Source organism: Cibotium barometz, chromosome 56 (assembly GCF_041138505.1).
Source record: "Cibotium barometz isolate CiBa-2024 chromosome 56, ASM4113850v1, whole genome shotgun sequence".
Taxonomy (NCBI): domain Eukaryota; kingdom Viridiplantae; phylum Streptophyta; class Polypodiopsida; order Cyatheales; family Cibotiaceae; genus Cibotium; species Cibotium barometz.
Window position 1 is genome coordinate 36,361,001 of NC_141101.1, and position 23,067 is coordinate 36,384,067.

The following is a 23,067-nucleotide window of genomic DNA, read 5'->3' on the forward strand; positions in this document are numbered from 1 at the left end:
ATCCCTAAATCTAACTAATGAAGTTGCTACTTCATTACAAACTATCCCTTCCCAAAGATTATGTTCTCAAAATCTATCATATGTACAATTATGCATCAATGAGAAGTGAAGGTTACATCATGCCATGAGACCATGAAAAGAAGATGCAAAGATCTCTAAAAGTAACCATGTCGATAGCATAGTCAGTGTAGAACTAGATCCTCGAAGTATAAGAAAATAAATATCCTTGGTCTTCCGCATGGTCCCATGAATATAGTCTCCAATAAAATGATTGAGTAAGCCTTCAATCAATCGTAGAAAACTTTAGCCTATAAGCTTTGACTATCTAATAAATAATAACCATCAACTCATATGTAGGAGACACCTTGAAATGACCTACAAATGAGTTATACACAATATCAAAACATCTCCTCATCACAAGTCTTCATCATAATAACCATCAACTCATATGTAGGAGACCATCTTGATATCCATGTCATAGTTGAAACCCCGTGCAATTCCTTCATGGAGACACCTTGAAATGACCTACAAATGAGTTATACACAATATCAAAACATCTCCTCATCATAAGTCTTCATCATAATAGCCATTAGAGTCCATTAGAATAGAGAAAAGACTCCCAAAATTACCTCTGCAGAATCTATTCAAAAAATTACAGAACGTATATCCCCATAAGTCCATGGGAATCATGTCACATGGTCAAGAAACATCCTCCATAGATAGAAATTTTTGTTGCACATAAGAAAGTGGTTTGCCAAGGATAAATGCTTCCATTTGATAAGGAAATCTTCTATGCTTCTATTCTACAACTCTCTTGTCTTTCTTCCCACAATCCTCTCCGACTCATAAATGATTTCTCCTTCTTCATCCACCTCTTGAGGTATACAACCCACATACTTCTTGAGATTAGATGCATGAAGTACATTATGGATTCTTGTAAAAGAAGGAAGGTCAAGCTTCTAAGACAAAACATCAACCCTTTTGAGTACTAGTAGGTAGGGCCCATAGTACCTATGATGAGCAAACTTGGGATTGGTAGAACCCTTGACAGTGTTGTGGTGGCTCTTTGGTAGCTTCAAGATTACATAATCTCCTTCTTGAAACTTCACATCATGCCTATGCTCATCCGCATTAGCCCCTTCATAACATCTTGGGCTTTCTTCATATTGTCCTTGCATAGTTAAAGAAGTTGCCTCATTCTCTGCAACTCTTCTTTAGCCAATGGGTTGACCACCTTGTTTTCTTTAGCCAATGGGTTGACCACCTTGTTTTCTTGAAAGGCTATGAATGGCACACCCATAAAGAGCCTCAAAGAGAGACATCCCAATGCACAAATGCTTGCTAGAACTATAGCAAAATTCAATAAGATATAGCCATTCATCCCATGAAGATTGTATGTCATGACAATAATGCCTCAAATACATCTCAAGCCACTTCTTGGTACACTCTGTTTGACCATCTGTTTGAGAATGATACTCTATAAATGGAGTAATTTGTGTACCCATGTTTTGATACAAAGATCTCCGAAAATTCTCCATGAATTTTGTGTCTCTAGCACACACTATGTTAAGCAAGCCATGTATCTTGAATACATTCTCCATGAATGGTTTGGCAATTTGAGATGCACCATATGTGGTCTTAGAAGCAATGAAGTAAGCTGATTTGGTAAGCCTATCAACCACCACAAATATTTGATCCCACTCATGCTTAGTCTTGGGAAGACCTGTACTAAAATCCATAGAGATGTAGGTCTACTTTCCATCCAGAATGGGTAAAACGATATAGAGCACTAGGTAGTTGATGACTATCCTTGTTCCTTTGACATGAGGAACATTCCATCATAAAATTCTTGACATGCTCACCTTGTCATAGATCTTCAGCACACCAAGATGACCCCCACAAGTGAAGAAGAATGCATCACATGAAGCACCTTAGGTATGTAGGATGAAGTGGAAACAAGTACACTCTATCCTAGTACCATAAGAGGTTATTGTGAATCTTATAAATGAGGGATATCTTCATGATCACCTTGCTATAATTTCCTATAAATATGAATAGCACCCTCATTTAAAAGATATTCATTCCTCTTGAATTCCTTTGATCCAATCACCATAAACCTCTATGATTGATGTCATATTGTAAGCCCACATCCTTAACAATACATCGGCTACCATATTGTCTTTGTCGAATGTATATAATATCTCAAAATCATAACTTTGAAGGGTGGCTAGCCACCTCTTTTTCTTGGGAGAGGTTTGGTTGGGTTAACAAAAATTTCTGCACTCTCTGGTCACTTCTCACCCTGAAATGGGCACCATAAAGATAATGATGCCACTTCTTGATGGCATGAAGGATAGCAAGCATCTCTTACCCCATATTCTTGTTGGTAAGCTTTCTACTCTCAAATGCAATGACTCCATGCTCTTGATATAAAACACCCCAAGTCTCCTTCCATTGCATCCACTCTCACATAGAAAGTCTTTGAAAAGTCAGGGCACAGAAGAATGGGGAGGCTAAAGTAAGTAAAGCTTTGAGTTCATTAAAACTCTTGCTAGCAATGGAATCCCAAAAGAAAGCTTCTCTTGAGAAGATCGGTAGTAAGAGGTGCTGCTATCGATGCATAGTGCTTCATAAATCTCCTATGGAAAGAAGATAATCCCAAAAACCCTCTTAGTTGAGTTGAGTTGCTTGGTGTTGGCCAATCTTTAACACGTGCGACTTTATTTGGATCCACCCTTATGCCATTCTCTCCCACCAAATGTCCAAGATATTCCACTTCATTGACCATGAATGTGCATTTGGTCTCTTTTGCAAAAAGATTGTGCTTTCTCATCACTTCAAACACTTGCTTCACGTGAAAAAATATGCTCCTCCTTGTTCTTGCTATATATCAATATATCATCGAAGAATACTAGCACAAACTTGAAAGAAAAAGACACAATACTCTACTCATCAATTCTTAGAAAGTGGTTGGTCCATTTGTTAGGCCAAAGGACATGACCATAAAATGAAACGATCTCTTTTAGTCCTAAATGCATTCTTCTCTTCATCACCCTTCTTCAATCTTATTTGATGGTATGCTGATGTCAAATCAATCTTAGTGAAGAATTTTGCTCCCGTCAACTCATCCAAGAGCTCATGGAATAAGATGCCTCTTCTTGATAGTAGCCTTATACAATAGTCAATACACATACGGAAAGATCCATCCTTCTTCTTCACCAATAGAACGGGAGAAGCAAATGGAGATTATGAGGGTTGAATAACACCCATGGAAACTAGATCTTGCACTTGCTTCGTCACTTCTTCTCTTTCCACCTTGGACAATCGATAGGGAGACACATTGACCGCCTTTGCATAAGTACAATGGCATGATCAATCTCCCTCTTGAGTGGCAAGCTCTTTAGAACTTGAAAAATCTCCTCAAACTCCTTGTCATGTCTTTATCTATGTGTTGTCCATCACTTTCCATCCCTTGTTGGTCCAAATCCAACACATAGATGGTGCCAACAGACTTGAGTTCCCTTTTTGGTTATTTTGGGGTTATCAAAGAGAGGTCCTTTGACGGATTTCTACTGCATACTACTTGTTGTCCATGATGTTCAAAGCTCATGATTCCGTGTTAAAGATTCATATGGAAGTCATCACATCAATAGGACCCATATTCAAGCCCCATTATCATATCAATAGGACCCATATTCAAATCAATACCACTAGATCACCTTCCCAAGTGTATGAAGAGAATAAAAACACCTTGGTAGAAGGGCACGCCATCCTAGTTTCCTTCTTTTCACCATTGGTCACTTGTACTTGGAAGATTATGGGTGGCTCCATTGGAGTGAGCTTGAGAGAGTTAAGAGATTTATGGCTATAACTGCTCCCCGAATCCACTAGAATGTGAGTAACTCTCCCATTAATGGATCCCACCAATCTTAGCGTACTTGGGCCCTTGCAGCCCACCCTTAGCTCTTGAGATATAGAGCAAACACATGATGAGAATTTAAAAAATTTGAGACTTTTGAGATGTCAATGTGTCCATCATCCTTACCATCACCGGGATCAAATGGAAATTTATCATCCATTTTTATAAACGAATGGTACTCTTGTGACTCTTTATCTTGTGTCTCTTCATGACAATCCTCAAACTCCTCATTCTCAATCCTTGGCTTCCCCTCCTTCATCCATGAGAATCATAGTGGCGACAACTCTCTTAGTTTGGCATATATGCCTGGGTGACCACATCTCTTTGCACTTAAAACATAAGCCCTTGCTTCTCAACTCTTCAATCTTTGAACCATCCATCCTTTGAGTCTTGTTGAAGGTTTGCAAAGACTTTTTGTTAAAAGAATTCCCCTTCTTTGCATCAAAATGATCTCCACTCTTGAGCTATCCACCCCCACAAATTGTAGGAAATCTAGAAATGGAAGATGGTGTTAGAAGAGAGTTTCTATTCATGTTGGAAGAAGTAATAGGTGGCTTGGGTGAATTCTTCATGAAGGCCCATAAAGCCCCACCAATATCATAGCCTTCTTGAGAGTATTTGGCCTTTGAACGGATACATTCGTCTTAATGAAGGAATCCAACCCATGTATGAACTTCTTCATCTTTATAACCTCATTTAGACCTTCTACATACATGGAAATCTTCATGAAACTCTTTAATATATTCTCTCACTGCCATACCCCTTTGAGAGAGTTCATACTTTTGCTCAAGTACCAAGGGTGAAGTGAAAGCTAGATTCATTTCTTTCTTAAGGTCTTCCCATGAGTGCGCCATATTTCCTTTTTTGATCGTGCGCCTCTACCATTGGTGAGCAAAATCTTCCATATGTAATGAAGAAAATTGTACTTTCTCTTGCTCACTCTTGGGGTAAAGCTAAAAATATATCTCCATCTTAGTAATCTACTCCTCCAATAGATGTAAAGCTGAACTATCACCCTAAACTTAGAGAGGGAAACCTTGTTCGTGACATCCTTTGAAGTATTGGAAGATGTTGTCCCATGATGTTGGAGTGCTTCCTACATTCAATTTCTCTTCAATATCTTCCATGGTATCCATGTTTCCTTGCTCAATCAACTTCTCTCTTTTCATATCCTCCATTGCAATAGGAAACTTTCTTGGCCTACCGTTTTGGCTTGCCGACCATAATAGAATTGCTTTGAAAAAATTGAGATAAGATGAGGTAGGATTGTCAGAATTGGGAAACCTAGGGCTCTTTATTTAAAAATTTATCTTGATGGAATAAGGCTACAATGGTGGTTCATGTTCAGTCCATAATGGTTCAGACCGAATTAGGAGTTATTGTTCAAGCAAAGTGGCCAAAATTGTCCAAGAGGCATCAACAATGCACACCATATACATAGGCAACCATTTACCACCTTAATTACACTTATTGCCATCAAATCTCATTATCCATTGCCACCATTGATTGGCCTTTGCATTATTGCATAATCCCTATCCATTGATACTTGCATAGTCAATACATTGTCCCTTGTTTACATAAACCTAATGTCCAATGATCCAATTGCAGATTCAATTTGAGTAGAGTGTCAATGATGAGGATTTGCTTACCAATCTCTCGCCCAAGTCTTCTCATCCCCTTACCAAAGTTTGGAATCCAATGGCAAGGATTGAGGCCAAGTCTTTACACCAATACACCTAATCTCCCTCCTTACTGCTTTTCCAAAAGCACTCAGCAAGGAGAGATCAAGACATGCTTTTCCTTGGCCTCTCCACCAATGCCAAGGATACCCTCTCAACATGCTAGATTCTAGTGCTTGTTTGGAATGAACTTATACACTTGGATTGAGAATCCACAATGTGAAGAGAGTAACGCGTTCGAGGGCTTACAATTCAAAGCACGTACTTATGCTCATGTACATTACAAACTTTAGCCATTGTTACATTATGCTCCTTATTCCCTTTCTTCATCAAAATTCATTTCTCCAAAGCTCGCAATAGTCATCCAACAATAGAGAAGCAAGCAATGCCCTCACCAAAGCATAACAAATGCAAAAGGCACCAATGATTACATGCTTTTCTTCTTTTTCAATCCAAGTGTTAGCTTCTTTGTATATATAGGGTAAAAGTGATTAGAGAAATGTGTCGGAATGATCAAGAGCACGTAGAGATTAAGGCAATCTAAGCAATGTGACAAGAAATAATGAGAACACCTTAATTTCCAATGATTTTGTCCTAAACCATGTTTTCTCCTAAAACCCTAATCCCTTGGTTAAATTGATCAAGCAATGCATGACTGTGTAGAGGAGATAAGAGAAAGAAGGATTATGGACCGTAAGCGCTAATCTTGAAGAGAATTTCCAAAACCATGTTTCTCCTAAGAAATCCTAAAATAGTATTCGTTATTACAAATCAATGGTACAAGAGGGTAGAGAAGAGTTAGGAGAAGAGAACTAATACCCTAGATCTTTTTTTTTGGGGGGTGAAAATGCTAATTTTGACAAGAAATCCCACAATCTCCAAAGTAGCCAAGAAACCCTAATTTCTTATCAAGAATGCAATATAAGGGTGATATCTATGGACAGAGGAGAGTGTAGGGAAAAGCAAAGTAATGCTAATTTCTTGAAAATGTGAGAAAACCCTACTTTTTCATGCAATCTCAAATCTTGAAAAAGTCTTAAAACCTTATCGTAGAAGCTTACAAACACTTCCAACACCTCCAATGCCTTGATTAGAAGCTTCATTAGCTTGTTATGGAGCACGAAGAGAAATTGATTGACACCTCCTCCTCCATGAAATCGCGTGCAGCATTGATAACCTTACGCTTTGGAAATCAGCACCTTCTTCATAGCATTTGGCTACTCACTTGCAAGAGAAGCCATAGCTATGGAAAATCTCAAGGAAGAAGAGAAAAGAAAGAAACATGAGATGCTAGAATTGTTTCCCAAATCTTTGCAATTTTGATCCACTGCTCAAAAAAATTAGTCCTATGTCCAAAATTTGATCCAAAAACCTCAAATCTCATCAAATTGTGATAAAATAAAGCAAGAATTGCTACAAATCTAGCTCTCCCCTCACCATCACATGAGAAAAACATTGTTGCATCTCTAGAATTTATTGAAAACATCATCAAAATGCAAGAAAATTTCAAGAAAATCAAGAAGATCAAGAACTCTTACCTTCCATAGAAATTTGCTTAAATTGACCAAGATCAAGCCAAGAGCAAGCCAAGAGCTCTAATACCAAATGTAGTAAAGAATCACTAATACAAGATCAAGAAGCTAAGATATGAATAATCACCATGGATTATTACATAAATTAAAAAAATAATCTCATATGAAAGTTATGATACCCAAGTCTCTCACCAAGAAGATGGAAATAGTCTTTCATAAACAAAAGTAAGAAAACCAAAAGCTCCAAGAGTCCAAATGATCAAAATGTCTAAAAGATACAATAGTGGTCCATGAGTCCTCTTTTATACTTAAGCCCATAACCATAATACCTAAATCTAACTAATGAAGTTGCTAATTCATTACATGTAGCAAGAAACGAAAGAGATTGCATAAAGATCACATAGAAAAACAAAGGAAGATACATGTATGGTACATACATAGAGATCAAACCACAATCCTCTAAGAGTCTTGTTGGAATCATCTTGTGTGAATAATCACTAATAGAAACCTTAGACTAACAAGGTTCAATAGGCCTTGCTTGAAAAACATTTAAAAAACGTCTTGTCCCCTATAAACCCTCCATCCCCATCCATGTAAGGAACCTTGCTTAGAGTCTGCATCACGTGAACCACCTCCAAGAATCTTACTGGACTCGGATAGGAATCTCTAACAAGGTTCGCTTAAAAAACATTTTAAAAACGTCCGAGAATGCCAAACTATTTGGTCAGCTGTGCGCCCCCTCCAGTTGCGTCACTGCCTTCTTTGAGATGCGTTGTTGTGCTACTTACTATATTGTTGCTTGTCAGTTGCGCGCACCTAATTGCCCCCTTCTCTCGATGTCCACCGCCGCCGCCATGCCACAACTAAAGTAGGAGTAGTTTCAGTTTTTCAACAAACTCCCCGCAGCGAAGAAGCAAACATACCTTTTTAGTGACTCGCGCTATTCCGGTGAGAGCAGCCGAGAGAGGAGGCGAGCCTAAATTTCGAAAATCGTGTGGCATGCATGCGGAGGAGGGTTGCATTTGTGAGTCTAGATGAGGTCGTGAGTTTTGGGTTTTGGGGGGGGGGGGGAGAACAACAAGCCTCGTTAGGTCGAGATGCCAACTCAAGAGTACCACCGTGGGCTGAGATGAGAGTGAGGTGCTGTCAAGGCTCCTAAGTCTGCAAGGCATCGAGACTTGATACCTGTGTGAGTCAGTCAGTCTCTTCTACTAGAGTGAGTGGCCACCGCAGAGGCTACGTAGAGCCCCTGCTGCTCCCGCGAGTCTAAAGAAGGGAGCCACGTAAGTCGAGAGAGTCTGTTCCATATGAGTGAGCCAATCATGCTGCTAGTATATATGCGCAGCACCCTGATTGTGAAGCGAGGTGAGGTGAGGTGAGGTGAGGTGAGGCGAGGCACGGCCCCTCCGTGAGTGAGTCAAAAGCTACACAACACCCAAAAAAAAAAAAAAGAAGAAGTTAAACCCATCGTCGTTAAAGGAAGGTGACGGAGAAAAGTAAATTATTATTAATTGATCGATGAAGTAATTACTCGCGTGATTAATTGCTTATAATTATACTTTTGACTACTCTAGAAAAAACGCTCATTTTGCTATTAATCATATCGCGTAATCTCAATGAAAAGATGATATCAACGTATTGCACAGTCGACAAGAGAGAGAGAGAGAGAGAGAGATTTAAATCTGCGGAAGAGGCCAAAATGGCCCATAGGCATATATTATTTACTTACTACGGCACTTGGTAAGGCAAAGGACTCCTCTCCTCTTATCATGAAAAGTTTTTAAAATATTGTATTTACTTGAACCCCATCCACTCGCAGTAAATTCATCAAACCTAAAAGATAATTAACTCAACTTTGTGGAGCTTTTTTAAGCCTCTTAGAATTTGCACTGAAGAAGACGTGCTCAGAAATTACACATTAAGTTGGGGGATCAAGAAGGCCCCTGCGTTGCAGAATTTTGCAAGAAGGGCAATACCATTTCCCTTTGAAACGGGTCTCGGAACTTAGACCAACGCATTGATAATGGAACCATTCTCCACCCTCACACTGCACAAGAAATAACAGGCCAAACATATCAAAAGATAGTGTTCAGCAAAAAAAGTGTTCAGCACTTCAAAAGGAGATGGGAGTCATTCAACAGGGAATCTCCACTTACATTTTCATTATCACATGCAATCATATCCCCAAAGGATACCTGTAACATTTCAAGTCAGCACAATTAATCACTATATCCATACATGATGAAACTCATGCAGTGTACCTAACAATATTAATTGGGGAAAGGCCATCTTGTTATCAATTCAAATGTGGATGTTACAGCCATTCTGGCCTTGCTGTAACGGCTTATCTCCAATAGATGTGGAGCTGTGATGAGATGCAAACAATGGCAAGTTTCTTGTGCAAAATGAGAGAAGAGCGCCAAGATGAAAGTAAGCATCTTCCATTTGGTGAACTGGTAGAAAGATAGAAACAACAGCAATGTTGTAAACAAGAACACAAACTATGCCAACATTCAAGTAACATATTTCATGATAGAATCCAGTGAGCTCACAAGATGAGGCTTTATGCCTATAAAAGCATGTACTTGGGTGGTTTCATAATCACAATATGAATATCATTTGAAATGTGCAACATCTCTCCCTTCTGGTCTCTCACACATCTCTCTCTCTCTCTCTCGATAGCTATGGAGTCACACATCTCTCTCTCTCCCCCTTCTATAGCATGTCCAACTGACACCTGTCCACAAACCCTAGAGTGTTCCACTCCAAAAAAAGCTGAAAAGAGGCGCCTAGCTGCTTTTGGTTTCTCCACCTCCCAGAATAGCAACTCATGGAGCTATTATTGCATGATGGGCTGCCCAGCTTGAGTAATGGACAAGTTTCATTAAAAATTGGTCCACTTGATGTGAACACTTTATAAATTGTCCACCTAAACTTAAGTGTGTGTACATACATACATACATACATATATATATATATATATATATATATATATATATATATATATATATATATATATATATGTATATATACATATATATACATATGTATATATACATATATGTATATATATACATATGTATATATACATATATATATATACATATTAGATGAATCCAAGAACATGCCCAAATTCACCTTTTTTTTTTCCGAGAAAAGATCCTTTCATTAGTTAAATAAAAAAGCCCGTAGGGCTACAAAAGATCTCTCCTACTCATGAGAGAAACAGAGCAGTGAATACAACAAGGCAGCACGGGAGACTCTCCCTAGGTGCTGCAAAATACAAGCATCAGTACAGAGGACTAAAGGCTAAATCATACAATAAGGGGGGGGGGGGGGGGGGGGGGGGGGGGGGGGGAGCCAAACAGGTGGCCTGTAATGCCAACGGGGGGATCCCGTGTGTAAGGTGTAGAAGGGGCCTCTGCGCCAGGTGGTGTGAAAAACCTGGCGCCGCAAGATCGCCTCATCCGAGTCGCCCCGGATGCGGTCATACTGTCCTCGCAGGGTGTGGATCAACTCCTGCCAAATCCCCTGTACAGTCTCTGCTGGTGGCTCCAGTCTCCCCTCAAAGGCCGTGAAACACCGGGCCCTCCAGATGAACCAGATGGTGAGGCTGCTGAGGAGCTCCCATCGTAAATCCCTCTCCTGTGTCCAACTGGCGGACGAGAAATCCGGTGCCGGAACCAGGCGAGGCTGGCCCCTAATGAATCTTATGGCCTGACTGTCCTGCTCCATCTCATAGCCCATAGCAGGCCCTGACGAAGTCGACCAAGCAGCGACACCCCACGTAAACATACCCTCTAGAGAGAGGGGGGCCAGAATACGTAGCATCCGCAGCCAAATCTGCTGCGCCTGAGGGCAATCCCAAAGGCAATGTCTCTGTGTCTCCATAGGGTGGCCGCATCAGACGCAGGCCGCCGGAAGACCGCTGTAAACAAGCCAGGTGCCAACTGCTGAGCCCCTGTGGGCGACCAGCCACTGGAAAGTTGAGATCCTGCGGGCCTGTCGACTAGCCCAGAGCCAAGCCCAAAAATCCTCCAGGAACTCCTGTGAGAGTCCCTGAAGCCGCCAATGCCCCGCTGCAGCTGGAGAGACCAGCCTCCTCGCCGTCAAAATATGCCGCCCCAGCCGAATAGTATACTGAAAAAAGGTGATCTCTGTGGCCTCAAGGGATGCATAAGGATCATGCTGCTCGTACTCCCCAGGGTCCCACTGTAGCCGGGCCAAGGGGCGCGCTGCATATGCCCATATGCGCCAATCCGGGAGCACATCAGCAGGGTCGGGGTCAATATGCCACTTCCGAGAAGCGGCGGCCACTACCCGTATCCTCTGAAAGGTGCACTCGGCCACCAAAGGCGACTCCATCTCCACTCTCTGAAGTCTGCCCTCATCCTGAATCTCATAGTAGAGGCATCTGCCATCCTCTGACAACAATCAGGATCTCCAACTGTGTAAAGGCTCCCATCCACTATGGGGTCACTGGCTCGAAAGGCGTGAACCACTCCTCCGTGAGTGCCTCCTGAATATCATCCCTCATAATCAACCCCCCTCTGAAGTGACTCAGCCTCTCCACCTGGATCTCCTCTAGGAGACTGCAGAAGGCCTGCCAGTCTCCAAAACTACGTGCTGGGCCTGCCGCTAAAGGTCCCCAGGCTAGACGAGGCTGAGAACCCAGCATATGACCCTGCTCTGTGCAAACCGCTGGGCTCCAGATGAGCGGCTGTTTGGCCCGCTCCTCAACACAAGAAGAAGGTCGCTGAGAGAGCCCCGGTCTCAGCAGCTCCCAAGCTCTCAGGATGCTCAAAGCAAATCTGTCCTCCCATCCTCTACTGAGGCCTGTCCTCCTCATCTCTATGAAGATCCAGCGAATCTCTGGTGCCCAAGTACCCCCTGCTGGGGGAGCCCGAGCCTGCATCCGCTGCAAGAGAAGCTCTTTCCAAGGCTCAGCGCCTGGAAGCAGCCCCCGAACAATAAGCTTCCCCAATAAGGCTCTACTCTGATCGATTGGATCCATAATGCCCAAGCCTCCCTCAGCCAGCGGAAGTGCAATAACTGCCCATGCAACTTTTGCCCAGGCTGGCTGACCGTCCCGCCCAGACCAAAGAAAGTTCCTGATCAGCCTCTATACTTGGCTGATGCAAGAGCTCGAGAAGATCTAGCAAGACGTAATATACCACATGGTCGCTAACAGCACCTGATTTGCCACCACCACCCTCCCAGCCAAGAATAGTCGAGCTGTACTCCAATACAAAAGCTTCTTCCGAATGCTCAGAAGAAGCGGGGCAATCTGCTGCTCAGGTGACAAATCTAGTCCAATCTGGCATCCCAAATACTGCACTGCTGTGCCAGGAAGAATCCATCTAAAACTGGGGTCCGGGCTCCATGCCGGAGGGGGAGCACTACTGATCCAAAAGGCCACTGTCTTGCGCCAATTGATCAATGCTCCCGAAGCTGCACTAAAAACCTGGAGCGACTGCTCTGCCAGAAGAAGATTGGCCTCTTGGCCATGCAAAAATAAGCCCGTGTCGTCTACAAACTCAGCATCGAGCAGGTCCTCCCCCCGGACTGGGAGCAGGAGTCCTCTCAAACCAACCTCCTCTGCCGTCAAATACATGCTCATAGCCTCCGCAAAGAAGAGAAAAAGAAAAGGGGCGAGGAGACACCCCTGACGGACTGATCTGGTCAGCTCAAAACTCGGCTCCCGTCCTCTTGCAATCAAAACCTGGCTACGAGCTGTGGAATACAGAGCCGCCACCCCTCTGATCCATCCTGGCTCAAAGCCCAGGCGAAGCATAGTGCCCTCTAAGAAACCTCAATCAACTCTATCATATGCCTTCTCAAAATCGAGAAGCATCACGACCAAGTCCTCGCCAAGAAATCTAGCTCGGGCCGTCGCCTCCCAGAAAGTAAAGATGTTGTCAAGGATACTGCACTCCTTGACGAATCCTGTTTGGGTAGCACGAATCAACTCCCCCAGGAAGGGCTGGATGCTCAAACTCAAGGCCTTTGCTAAGACCTTGTAGACAGTATTGAGGATCGTAATAGGCCTCCAATGCCGAATATCATCTGATACTCCCTCCCCCTTGGGGATAAGAAAGATCAAGCCCTCTGAAAAGCTCTGTGGCATCACCCCAGTGTCCAGAACATACTGAAAGCCCCTGCAGAGGACGGCCCCAAAAGGTCCCAATAACGCAGAAAAAAGGCCGGCGTCAGTCCGTCTTCCCCTGGGCAACTATGTCGCGGCAGGACCCTCAAGGCCTCGGCAAGCTCAATCTCTGAAAGAGGCGCACCAAGAACTGTACGCATACGATCTGTGACCCTCCTCTGCACATGGGCCCACACAGTCTGTCTACAAGCATCTCGATCCTCACTGGCTGGCTCCGCTGAAAGCAGGTCTCTATAGAATGCAGTGGCAATGGCTCTGATCTCCTCGGGCTCAGTAGCTACCGATCCATCCGGTCTACCAAGCTGACCGACTCCTGCTCGAGCATGGCGGGGTCCTGTGATCTCAAAAAACTCCCCAGTCACTCTATCACCAAGCTGCGTCCACTGAGAGGCCTGGCGACGATAGTAAAACTCATGTCTCTGCTCCTTTGCCTCTCTAACCTCCTGGCGTGCCTAGCTCAGCTGTGACGCCACCCACTCACATGCAGGCTGCTGCTCCTGAAGGCGCTGTAGTGAAGCAAGGCTGCGTCTCAGCCGCTGCTCCCGCTCGCGAATCTCTCCCAGCCGTGTCAAAGCTGCAGCGTGCAGAAAAGAGCTAAGCTCGATGAGTCCCTAGGCACACTAGCCTGCTGCATCCTAGTCAGAGCACTGACTATCATGCCAGATTCTCTCAATGTCCTCAGCGAGACTGGGATCTGCAAGTACCCTCTCTGGGATCCTCAACTGCAAGCTATGCTCCCGTGTCCTCTCCTCCAATGTCAAAATAACTGGCGCATGATCTGAAAATGAGGTGCCAACGAGAATGCCGACGGAGCCCCCTCGCTCCCCTAACCAGTCGCCCACATAAAAGCGATCAATCCGTGATAGATTAGTCCCTCCCTGCCGACGATCCGACCGAGAGAAACTAAGACTGCGGGAGAAGGCCCCATGCTGCCATGCATCAGTGATCCTCAGTGACATGCAAAACCGGTCCCAAGCTGCAAGCTCCGTGCCGTGCACTGTAACATGACTGCCTCCCACCCTATCGGCCGGGTCCTCAAGCATGTTGAAGTCTCCCCCGACACACCAATGTGCGGCCTCTGGCAATGCATCCGTAACCTGGGTCCAGAACTCTGCTCTGGCACTAGCATGACTGGGCGCATAGACGTTGAACACGCCCAATAGCTCATCATGCATCCTCAGAATGACATACTGTGCTCTACCAGGCACAATGATCCCTCGATCCACAATGGCCTGCCGCCATACATCTGCAATGACCATGCATACTCCTCCCTGTCCACCCAAAGGACCAAACCCTGCAGACCAAAAGGTGTCCCATCTACCAGGCATCACCGAACCATATCTCCGGATCCTGCTCTCACCCAAGTGGTGCTCCTGCATCATCAAAATATCAATGCTGCCACCAACCAGGCATCTCTGAAGAAGCTCCTGCCTCAAGCAACCACGATAGCGTATAAAATGTGCTCCGCCAAGGCCCTGTACATTCCATGAGATGATCCTCATGGATGACCTGCTGAGGTGGAGGCTGTCTCAGCCGTACGGCGGGCCTTCGCAAGCGGCTTGGATGGAGAGTAGTCCCCATCCGAGCGGCTGCGAATCTACCCGCCCGGTGTACTGCAAGAATCACGGATCAGGCGCCAATGGCTGTGGCCCATGGCGACTGCCTCCCACTCTGACAGAGCAACCTCGTGTATACATACATATCCAGGGTTGCGTGCAAGGTCTGCCACTATGCGAACGACCAAATGACGAATCCCTGAGGCATCCACACTCCCGAGATCCAAGAAAAAATGAGCCAACTCCCATTGTCGGCCTATCACATCTGTCACCTCCAGATCGCTCACATGATGAGAAAACTCAACTGCCTGAGTCTTCAAAGTGCTAAGAGCGAGCTCTAGAGTCCACTCTCAGTCGCAAGGGCCACATAGAGGGAACGAGAAGGCCACCGCTGAATCAAGTGCCTCCTCCCCGCGGGCCGGAGGTATCACTACATGAACTCGGATGGGTGCTGGCTCATGGGGGCCCTCTGCTCCAAAAAGCCGTGTGAAGGCGTAATCAAAAGCCTCCGAGCGCTGTCTAATGCCGAGGCGTCTCAGCCGACTGCGGATAGATGATATCTGTGAAGCCCGAATCGGCATGGTAGGTGTCCTCTGTGGTGCTCGAGCGAGGTCGGTGCTCAACGCCCTCCAGATTGCAGGTGAGCGCCAGGGGACTGCCAGGGCCTCCCGGGAAGGTGAGGCGGGCGCGGGGGGGGGGGGGGGGGGGGGGGGGGAGGAGGGGGGGGCGAGGGGGGTGGAGAGGGAGCCGCTGCCGAAACCGGAGCGGGTATGGGAGGAGGCGAAGGTGGAAGCGAGTCGGTGGGAGGGGACGGGGGTGTGGGGGGTGAAGGAGGGGGTGCTGTCATCTCCTGGTCCTCAGTCGTCGCCGCAGGGGTCTCCTCCTGGAGAGGAGCAAAAACTGTTCCTCACGGGAACCCAGTGAGGCTGAGACTGTGGCTGCTGCTGCAGCGGTCTCTGGGCATGTTGCTGTGGCTGTCTCCCTCGGCAGCGCCCCTGTCTAGGTTGCCACTCCGAGGTCTCTGTGGCTTGAGCAGGTGTCCCGGAGGCAGCCTGCCGAGCCGCATCTGTGGGCGGGCCATCAGGGGCCTGCTGCTGTGGTGAGGGTCGGGGTCTCCTGCGAGGGCAGGCCTTGGCCAGATGACCGACCTGCCTGCAAATGAAGCACTGATTCGGGAGCCCCGAGAACTCCACTCTCTGATCAATCCATCCCCCCCCTATCCTAGGTAGCTGAATGACCTTAGGAAGGGAGGAGATGTCAGACACCAACACTCTGACCGAAGGTAGCCGAGCTGCTCTGGCCACCACTGAAGCTGCTGTGGGGCCAGTCTCTAGTACCGAGCCCACCAATGCTCCTAGCCTAGAGAGGAGCGGAAGATACTCCCGGCGGAGTCCAGGGAAGCAAACTGTAACATGGAAGAGGCGCTCTCCCTGCTCAGCCGCTGCTGGGTCAAAGCCATGCTGCCAAGGTCTGAAAAAAGCCCGAGCACCCCTGATGTCAAGGGGACTCATGGCAAGGACCTTGGCCACGCTCTGGGCGGTCTTGAACTCGTTCTGGTAATGTCCACGGCCCAGAAGCTGTACGTCCAGAATCTTGCCCACATCTGCAAGAAGGCGGGCCTGGAGAAGATCCCGGATCTCCCCTCTGCTGGGGCGGGTACCGACTATACGGCAGATGGTGGAATGTGCTTGAAGGCGTTCCACCTCTGCGGCGAGGCTCGCTTCCTCTTCCGACGAAAGAGAAAGCCTGATGGGGGTGTCCTCAGGGGCGGGCGAGGGGGCTGCGGATGAGTCCCTCTGAGGCGGGGCGGGAGGAACCTCCATCAGAGTCTAAAGCTGTGTCGAAAAGGCGGAGCGGAGACGGAGAACGTGCACGAACCGAGCTGCACACGAGGGTGGGGGGAAGGCGAAAAGTAAAAAGGGAAAAAAAATAAAAAAATCCCTGGGGGCGGAGAAAAATCGAGAGAAGATGAGGGGGGGGGGGGGAGGGGCAAAGGCGGCGAAGACGGATCCCAAAGGGGGGGGGGGAGGGGGGGGGCGGAAGCAACACGAAAAGGGGCGAGAGAGGGGGAACGAGAGCTGGCGAAAGGGGGGGGGGGGGCGAGGCGCTGAAGAGGAGTGGGCGCAATGGCGGAGAGCTACGGGAGGGGGGGGGGCGACGGCGAAAAGCAGTGGAGGGGGGGGCGCTTCAGCGCAGGCAAGCCAGGCGAAGGGGGGGGGGGTGGCGCAAACCTGAGGGCAGGCGGAGGGGGGAAAACGCAATGGCGGGCAGGGAGATGGGAGTACAGACAGAAGCGCGAGCGGGGGGGGGGGGGGGGGAGCGCGGAGCTTCAGCGAGGCCCAAATTCACCTTTTAGGAACGTGCATGTTATATACTCATGGTAGTCAACCCACAAGACTAAATAACTATCAACTCCATTATGCATAGTATGGACTAGATACTACGACATCCCCACTAACGTCATCAGTGCCCAATAGTAGGTGTAGAACTATGTATCAAGATATGCTCTCACACGCACTCCACACACACACTTTATAATTTGTCTGCCCAAATTTAAGTGTATATAAAACACCTGCACTCATAAACCTTAGTATGATAAAATATAAGCTGTAAATTGAGTTTGGCACTTACCACCTGCAAAACACATAAGACCATTGCCTCAATCCCATACAGATGTGCACACACGAGTCCATAGGGTTTCTAGGCGTCCCCGGAGCCCATGGGCAATCACAAGTAGAAATACTACGCATTGTCCGCGCAGCTAAGACAAGTCATTCATGCAAGTCAAAACACACAAAAATACTTTATGCATAATATTCTGGATGTCATCTCCCAACTTATTCATCTTGTACAAAACCCATCTCGGGCACCACCCATGCAGGTATAAAGAATGTTCACCAGGATGTCCACCCTTCCATCAAGCTTCATGAGCATGCCAGGAACTCTCACCAGGGTATCTACCCTTCCATAAAGCCATTCCACATGTACTGAGCCATGCTAGGAACTCACACCAAGATATCAATCCTTCCATGGAGCCCTTCCACATCTAACAAATCATGCCAGGAGCTCACACCAGGATCTCAATCCTCCCATGGAGTCCTTCCACATGTAACAAACCATGCTAGGAGCTCACCCCAAGATCTCAATCCTTCCATGGATTCCTTCCACATGTACTAAACCATGCCTGGAACACATACCAGTGTCTATACCTACCATTCTATGGTGTTCCTCCACGTGTATAGTCTGAAATATGACATTCTCCCCGGCTTCTACTCAGTTGTCTGCAACAACTGAGAAGCAACCAAACCAACCTGTAGAAGATCCGGATAATCCTTAAAGTAGAGTTCTTCTTAAACTCCAAGAGCAAGGTACTTCTTAAACTTCACAAGGAACCTCCAGATAAGCCTGCCACCAACAGCTCTCCGTTCCTTATGAAACACAATCTATTCATGTTGAAGCACTTCTTCAAGCTCATCAATTTCGGGTTGGTCCTCAATAACCCGCTCAAGCGGCTTAGGACCCACATATTTCTTGAGGAGGCTAACATGAAAAGCATTATGTATGCGCCAATGCTCAGGCAAAGCAAGCTTGAAAGCCACCTCATTAATCCGTTCCAACACTTGGAATGGCCCATAGTAACTAGGAGACAACTTTGGGCACTTGCCTTCCTTGCCAGGTTGATTCCGAAGACGTGCCTTCTCAAACTTGAGAAGCACCCAATCACCGTCTTTGAAATCCACATGTCTGCGATGTTTATCTGCAGCTTTCTTGTGTTTTTCAGATAAGGAAGGGGCAAGGACAAGCCAAGCTTGGGGACCCAAGCAGAACATTATGATGAGCTCCACGAGTAGAGTGATAATGATAAGCAACATAAACAGAAATGGTGCAGCTCTTATAAGCTTCTGAAAGCAGGTTGCTGAATAATTTGAGTATACAATAATTTTTAAGGTTAAAAGCCAGATAATATGAGGTACCAGATAATATGAGGTACTGCAATCTAAAGACATTTCTGGAGAAGTCATAAGAAAAAAAATGGAAATTACTATTCACGAGAAACAAAATTTGACCTGCAAATTAAGTAAATAAGAACAACAAAGCCTTGCAAGTGGACGTTGAACAAAGTAACATGTTTCCAAATGTGTTCCCTTCCTCAATTAGTTTTTCATTAATAGTTGAGGCATTACTTACTACTAGGAATATCATGGGGTGACACTTAAACATCAAATGTTTGTACAGAGCTGGAGAAAATATTATGTATGAGAAACTACTTGCTAACAAAACAATGGAAGTTTATTTGAGCTCACCTGGCCACAGATACAATATGTAGGTTCATTTGGATCAATCGGTTGGTCCTCCCCATCCACAGGAGCGGGAATGCTTTTTTTCTTATGACTGCCAGGTGGGGGCATAAGTTCACTATCCCTATCTTTTTCTCGATCTTTTTCCCAATCCTTGTCCCGCTCTCTCTCCCTTTCTACTCTTACTTCTGGTCTTTTCCCTTGAGGTGTTAAAAAATACCCTTTTCTTTTTTCATCTCTCATGCTGATAGGTGGGAGAATTGCAGGTTCATCAAGAGCAATCTTTCCTTCTGTGAAAAAAAACAGTAATCTTATCACAAAGCCAGCAAATGCTACCATGCATAAAGTATTACAAATTTTAATAAAACATGCTTTATAAATAAAGAATACAAACCTAAAATCCTACAATGCAAAATGATTGTGATGAGATTTGATTGAAAAGGAACCTGCAGCAGGAAAATGGACAAAAGCCAATACCTTTGGGACGAGTCCAGCATAGCTGTACAAGTGCTCAAAAAGGCAACCCTATTCATGTGGACTAAGCAATACCGGAAATTTATTCTACATTCGAAGCCTGCCTTACTACAACTTATTGTGTCAAATTGGCTGATCTGGTTTGAGCTAAAATCCTACAACATGGCTATTTTAGTATTTTCCATAACTGTGTCTACAATTGAGAAAATATGTGAGCCCATACTGAGAGCAATAAAAGGAGATGAAGGAGATTGCCCCTAGGGACACCAAGGTTATGCAAAATGAAAGTATTTTAAAACCGGGGGTCTCCTCTTACAGGGGCTCTCAGAAAACAAAAAGGACTGGATGTAAATCTCAGCAAAACCAAAGTAATGATATTTCTTCAACAATGGAGAAAAACAAGTGGAGGTGGACTCATATAGACATGAGGCCCACACTTCTCTTTACATAAAGCAGTGGAAGCTCACCTTAGTAAAGATTTTAGTTGTCGTTTATAATGGCTTACACATGTGAACTTGAGACAAGCTATGAAGGCTTGAATTCAAACATTATGGCTATGACATGGAGAGAGAGAGAGAGAGAGAGAGAGAGAGAGACGACTGAAAGCAGTAGATAAAATGATAGAAATGCTTTCTTGATTTTTCATTGAAGTGAGTGCCTTTAAATAGGCCCATCCAAGATGCTAATACAACTTGAATAAAGCTAATAATATCATATTAGGTTCCCTAGATTCTCTCCACCTCCTTCTGGATTGTAGGCAACCCTAAATCAGCTCCTTGATTCTAGCAAAGGTAGATGCCTTGTTGACATTTGCCTTGTGGTTACTTTATGGATTTTATCTGCTCCCTTTTATAGGAGTGTGTTCACATGCCTCATGTCTTTTGTACTTGGAGAAGGTTTCTTCTCCAACACTCCCCCTCAAGCATTATTGTCACCATTTGGTCCCTTCACCAGTCTTGATCAGTGTTTTGGGGCAAGCCCACACACAAAACAGAACCAAGGTGAGAATGGGGATTTTCCACGGAAGAAAAGCTGAAGCATTCACTCACAAAATTTGGCCTGAAAGGTGGTCACACTGCATGAGCACCATTGGATTTTATTCATTAATGTGGTTTATAAGGTTTATTAGTCAACAGGTTCACAAATCATTAAAGTTTGGCTGGACTTATTATTATGGGCATGGATCCTTGGACAAAAGGAGGCGTATAGCTCCAGCTTGGGGAGCAAGTTTGGGAAAAGCAAGTTTGAGCACACCCAGCCACATTTGGCAAAAAGGAAAAGCAAGGCTAAAAGAGGGCTGGTCGACTTTATAAAAAGCAAGGAGGAGCTTCTGTTTTTATCATCAAGCGCACACATCCCCTCGCCAGCTTCACTCTCTCCTCTCAGCGCTGGCCGTACAGTACCTTCTCTCTCTTCTGGTGGTTTCCTAGCGCTGGCCGTATAGTACCTTCTCTCTCTTCTGTGCGCTGGCCGTACACAGTCGACTGCAGCTGATGGTTCTCTTAGAACTGGCCGTACAGCAGTCTTCCTCTTTTTCTGTTGTGCACTGGTCGTACAGGTGGGCTGCAGCTGGCTACTTTTCTCTTCTTTGTTTCGACTGGCTGCGCACCGTTTACAGCAGCAGCAACTTCTCTCTTTTGGCTGCTGGTCACCTGCAGATTGGTCATCTGCTGGTTATACAGCATCCATACAGCACCCGTACAACAGCTGTATGGTCCGCCATACATGTGGTCTTTCAGCTGGTGTTCTCCTCATAGTCCTAGCCGTGTAATGGTCGGTGTTTGGGGGCTGATTTTGGGACTGTTTTCAGAAAGTTTTGGACAGCTATTGATATTTTTTTATCGTGGCTCTCGATATAGATCTAGGCTTGAGCCTTGTGGATGCTTTGTGGAAAATCTGGTGCTTTCCGCACCCTCACCTTGAGTTCATGTAGAACCTTCTATTGAATAAAGAAGTTCGTATGGGAGGCCGGCTGTTCCGGCTCAATGCGGTGTCGTTATATTATTGAGGCTTCCTGCTGTGTTTTCATACTTGAAGTGTCTCTCTATTGTTCCAGGTCCCCGGGCGGTTACAATTATCCTAGTACACACTTCATCTAGATTAATGTATGCCTATGACATTGTTTCACTGGAGGTTGTGTCTGGTTCTACACTTTGCAGTTTACCTCTTCTTCCTGTGTGACATTGCCTTGTGCTTTCTTATGATAGTAGTGTTTTTCATTGTGGTTATTTTTCCCACAATGAAAGGAGTTGTCCCCCCTGCTTCTTTGTTCTTTATCTTTTTTTCTTCTTCATTGAAGGAGGTTACAACCCCTTCCAAGGTGAGGTGGGGCAAGTTCGTGATGAGGTAGGTTGTCTCGTAATTGTATGCATATACTCAATTATGGTAGTGCAACGTGTGAATAGGGCTTAACCAAGGGCACTTTTTTCATGTCCCGTTTCCGTCCAACCCGTCGTCGCGACAGCTGCACCCTCTGGGTCCCATCGGCCAACTATGACGGAGCCTGGCCACCTACCTACGACTGAGCCTACCCGCCTGCAACTGAGCTTGGCCACCCATCACCCATCGTCGTCAATTTCCGGGTCCCGCCACCTCCAGCTTCAAATTCCCACCACCTTCAGCCCTGAGTCCGGGTCCCGCCGCATCCACACCTGCGCGACAACAACCCTACAACTCCGCTCGCCTTCTATACCTGGTCATCTCAAGCAGGTCACTTGCAGGTTTTTTTTTTTTAAAGTGTTACTAACATTCTGGTGCAGGTTCAAAGAATTTTGGGTGTTTGGCAAAATTCCCCTTTGCATGGAAAATTGTAGGAAGCAACATATGTAGACTTCTCAATTTGATGCGAAATTGCCAAAAATTGAACATGCTGCTTTGGTTGGAATTTGGGGGTTTTTCAAATTAAGTTCAAAATCAGCAAATATAAGCTTCTAGTTGCAAAAATTTTGGGCTTTTGTGAAAATCTGGCAATTGTTTGCACATTGAAGCAATTGCAGTGCATAAAAATCGGGGCTTTTCAATTTGGAGCATGTAATTGGGGATTACAGTGGTGATTTGTCACATATGTATACACATTGTGTGTAATTGGACAATTTGGTGCAGGTTTATACTTGCTTCAGGTTGCAGGCAAAAATTTGCACAGGACATTTGGTTGCCTGGCAGTACACATTGGTGCTTGGTTTGCCTGCAGGTGTATTTTTTCGACATGGCTCAAAATGCTACATATGTATTTGGTGTGCTCACCCAGGAGGACAATTGGATGGATAAAACTACTCTCTCTGGAGTTTCATGATCCATAATTTGCTAGTACCCAAAGGGCTTTGGGGCATCGTGTGATGATAACACACGCCCACTTACCAATGACCATACAGCCAACAATGCCTCAAAGGGCAGGTGCTCAAAGAGCTCCTGAGGTAGAACCTGCTCCCACATGAGCAGAAGAG

The 23,067-nt window shown here is 45.5% G+C and overlaps 1 protein-coding gene and 1 long non-coding RNA gene across 2 annotated transcripts in view; both read right to left on the reverse strand.

Annotated features, from left to right (window-relative positions):
- Nucleotides 1-7,623: 7,623 nt before the first annotated feature.
- Nucleotides 7,624-8,539, reverse strand: LOC147607167 (uncharacterized). Its single transcript, XR_015264907.1, has 2 exons — nucleotides 8,207-8,539; nucleotides 7,624-8,160 (listed from the first exon to the last, which is right to left on the reverse strand). It is a non-coding gene; the product is annotated as an uncharacterized LOC147607167 (long non-coding RNA).
- Nucleotides 8,540-8,813: 274 nt separating this feature from the next.
- ING2 (PHD finger protein-like protein) overlaps nucleotides 8,814-23,067 on the reverse strand; it is a 100,165-nt gene continuing 85,911 nt past the window's right edge. The window contains exons 5-7 of the mRNA XM_086791554.1: nucleotides 19,157-19,440; nucleotides 9,287-9,325; nucleotides 8,814-9,177 (exon numbers count right to left, since the gene is read on the reverse strand). Of these exons, the coding sequence (XP_086647680.1) occupies nucleotides 9,049-9,177; nucleotides 9,287-9,325; nucleotides 19,157-19,440 (452 nt within the window). The 3' untranslated portion in view covers nucleotides 8,814-9,048. The remainder of the gene's footprint in view (nucleotides 9,178-9,286; nucleotides 9,326-19,156; nucleotides 19,441-23,067) is intronic.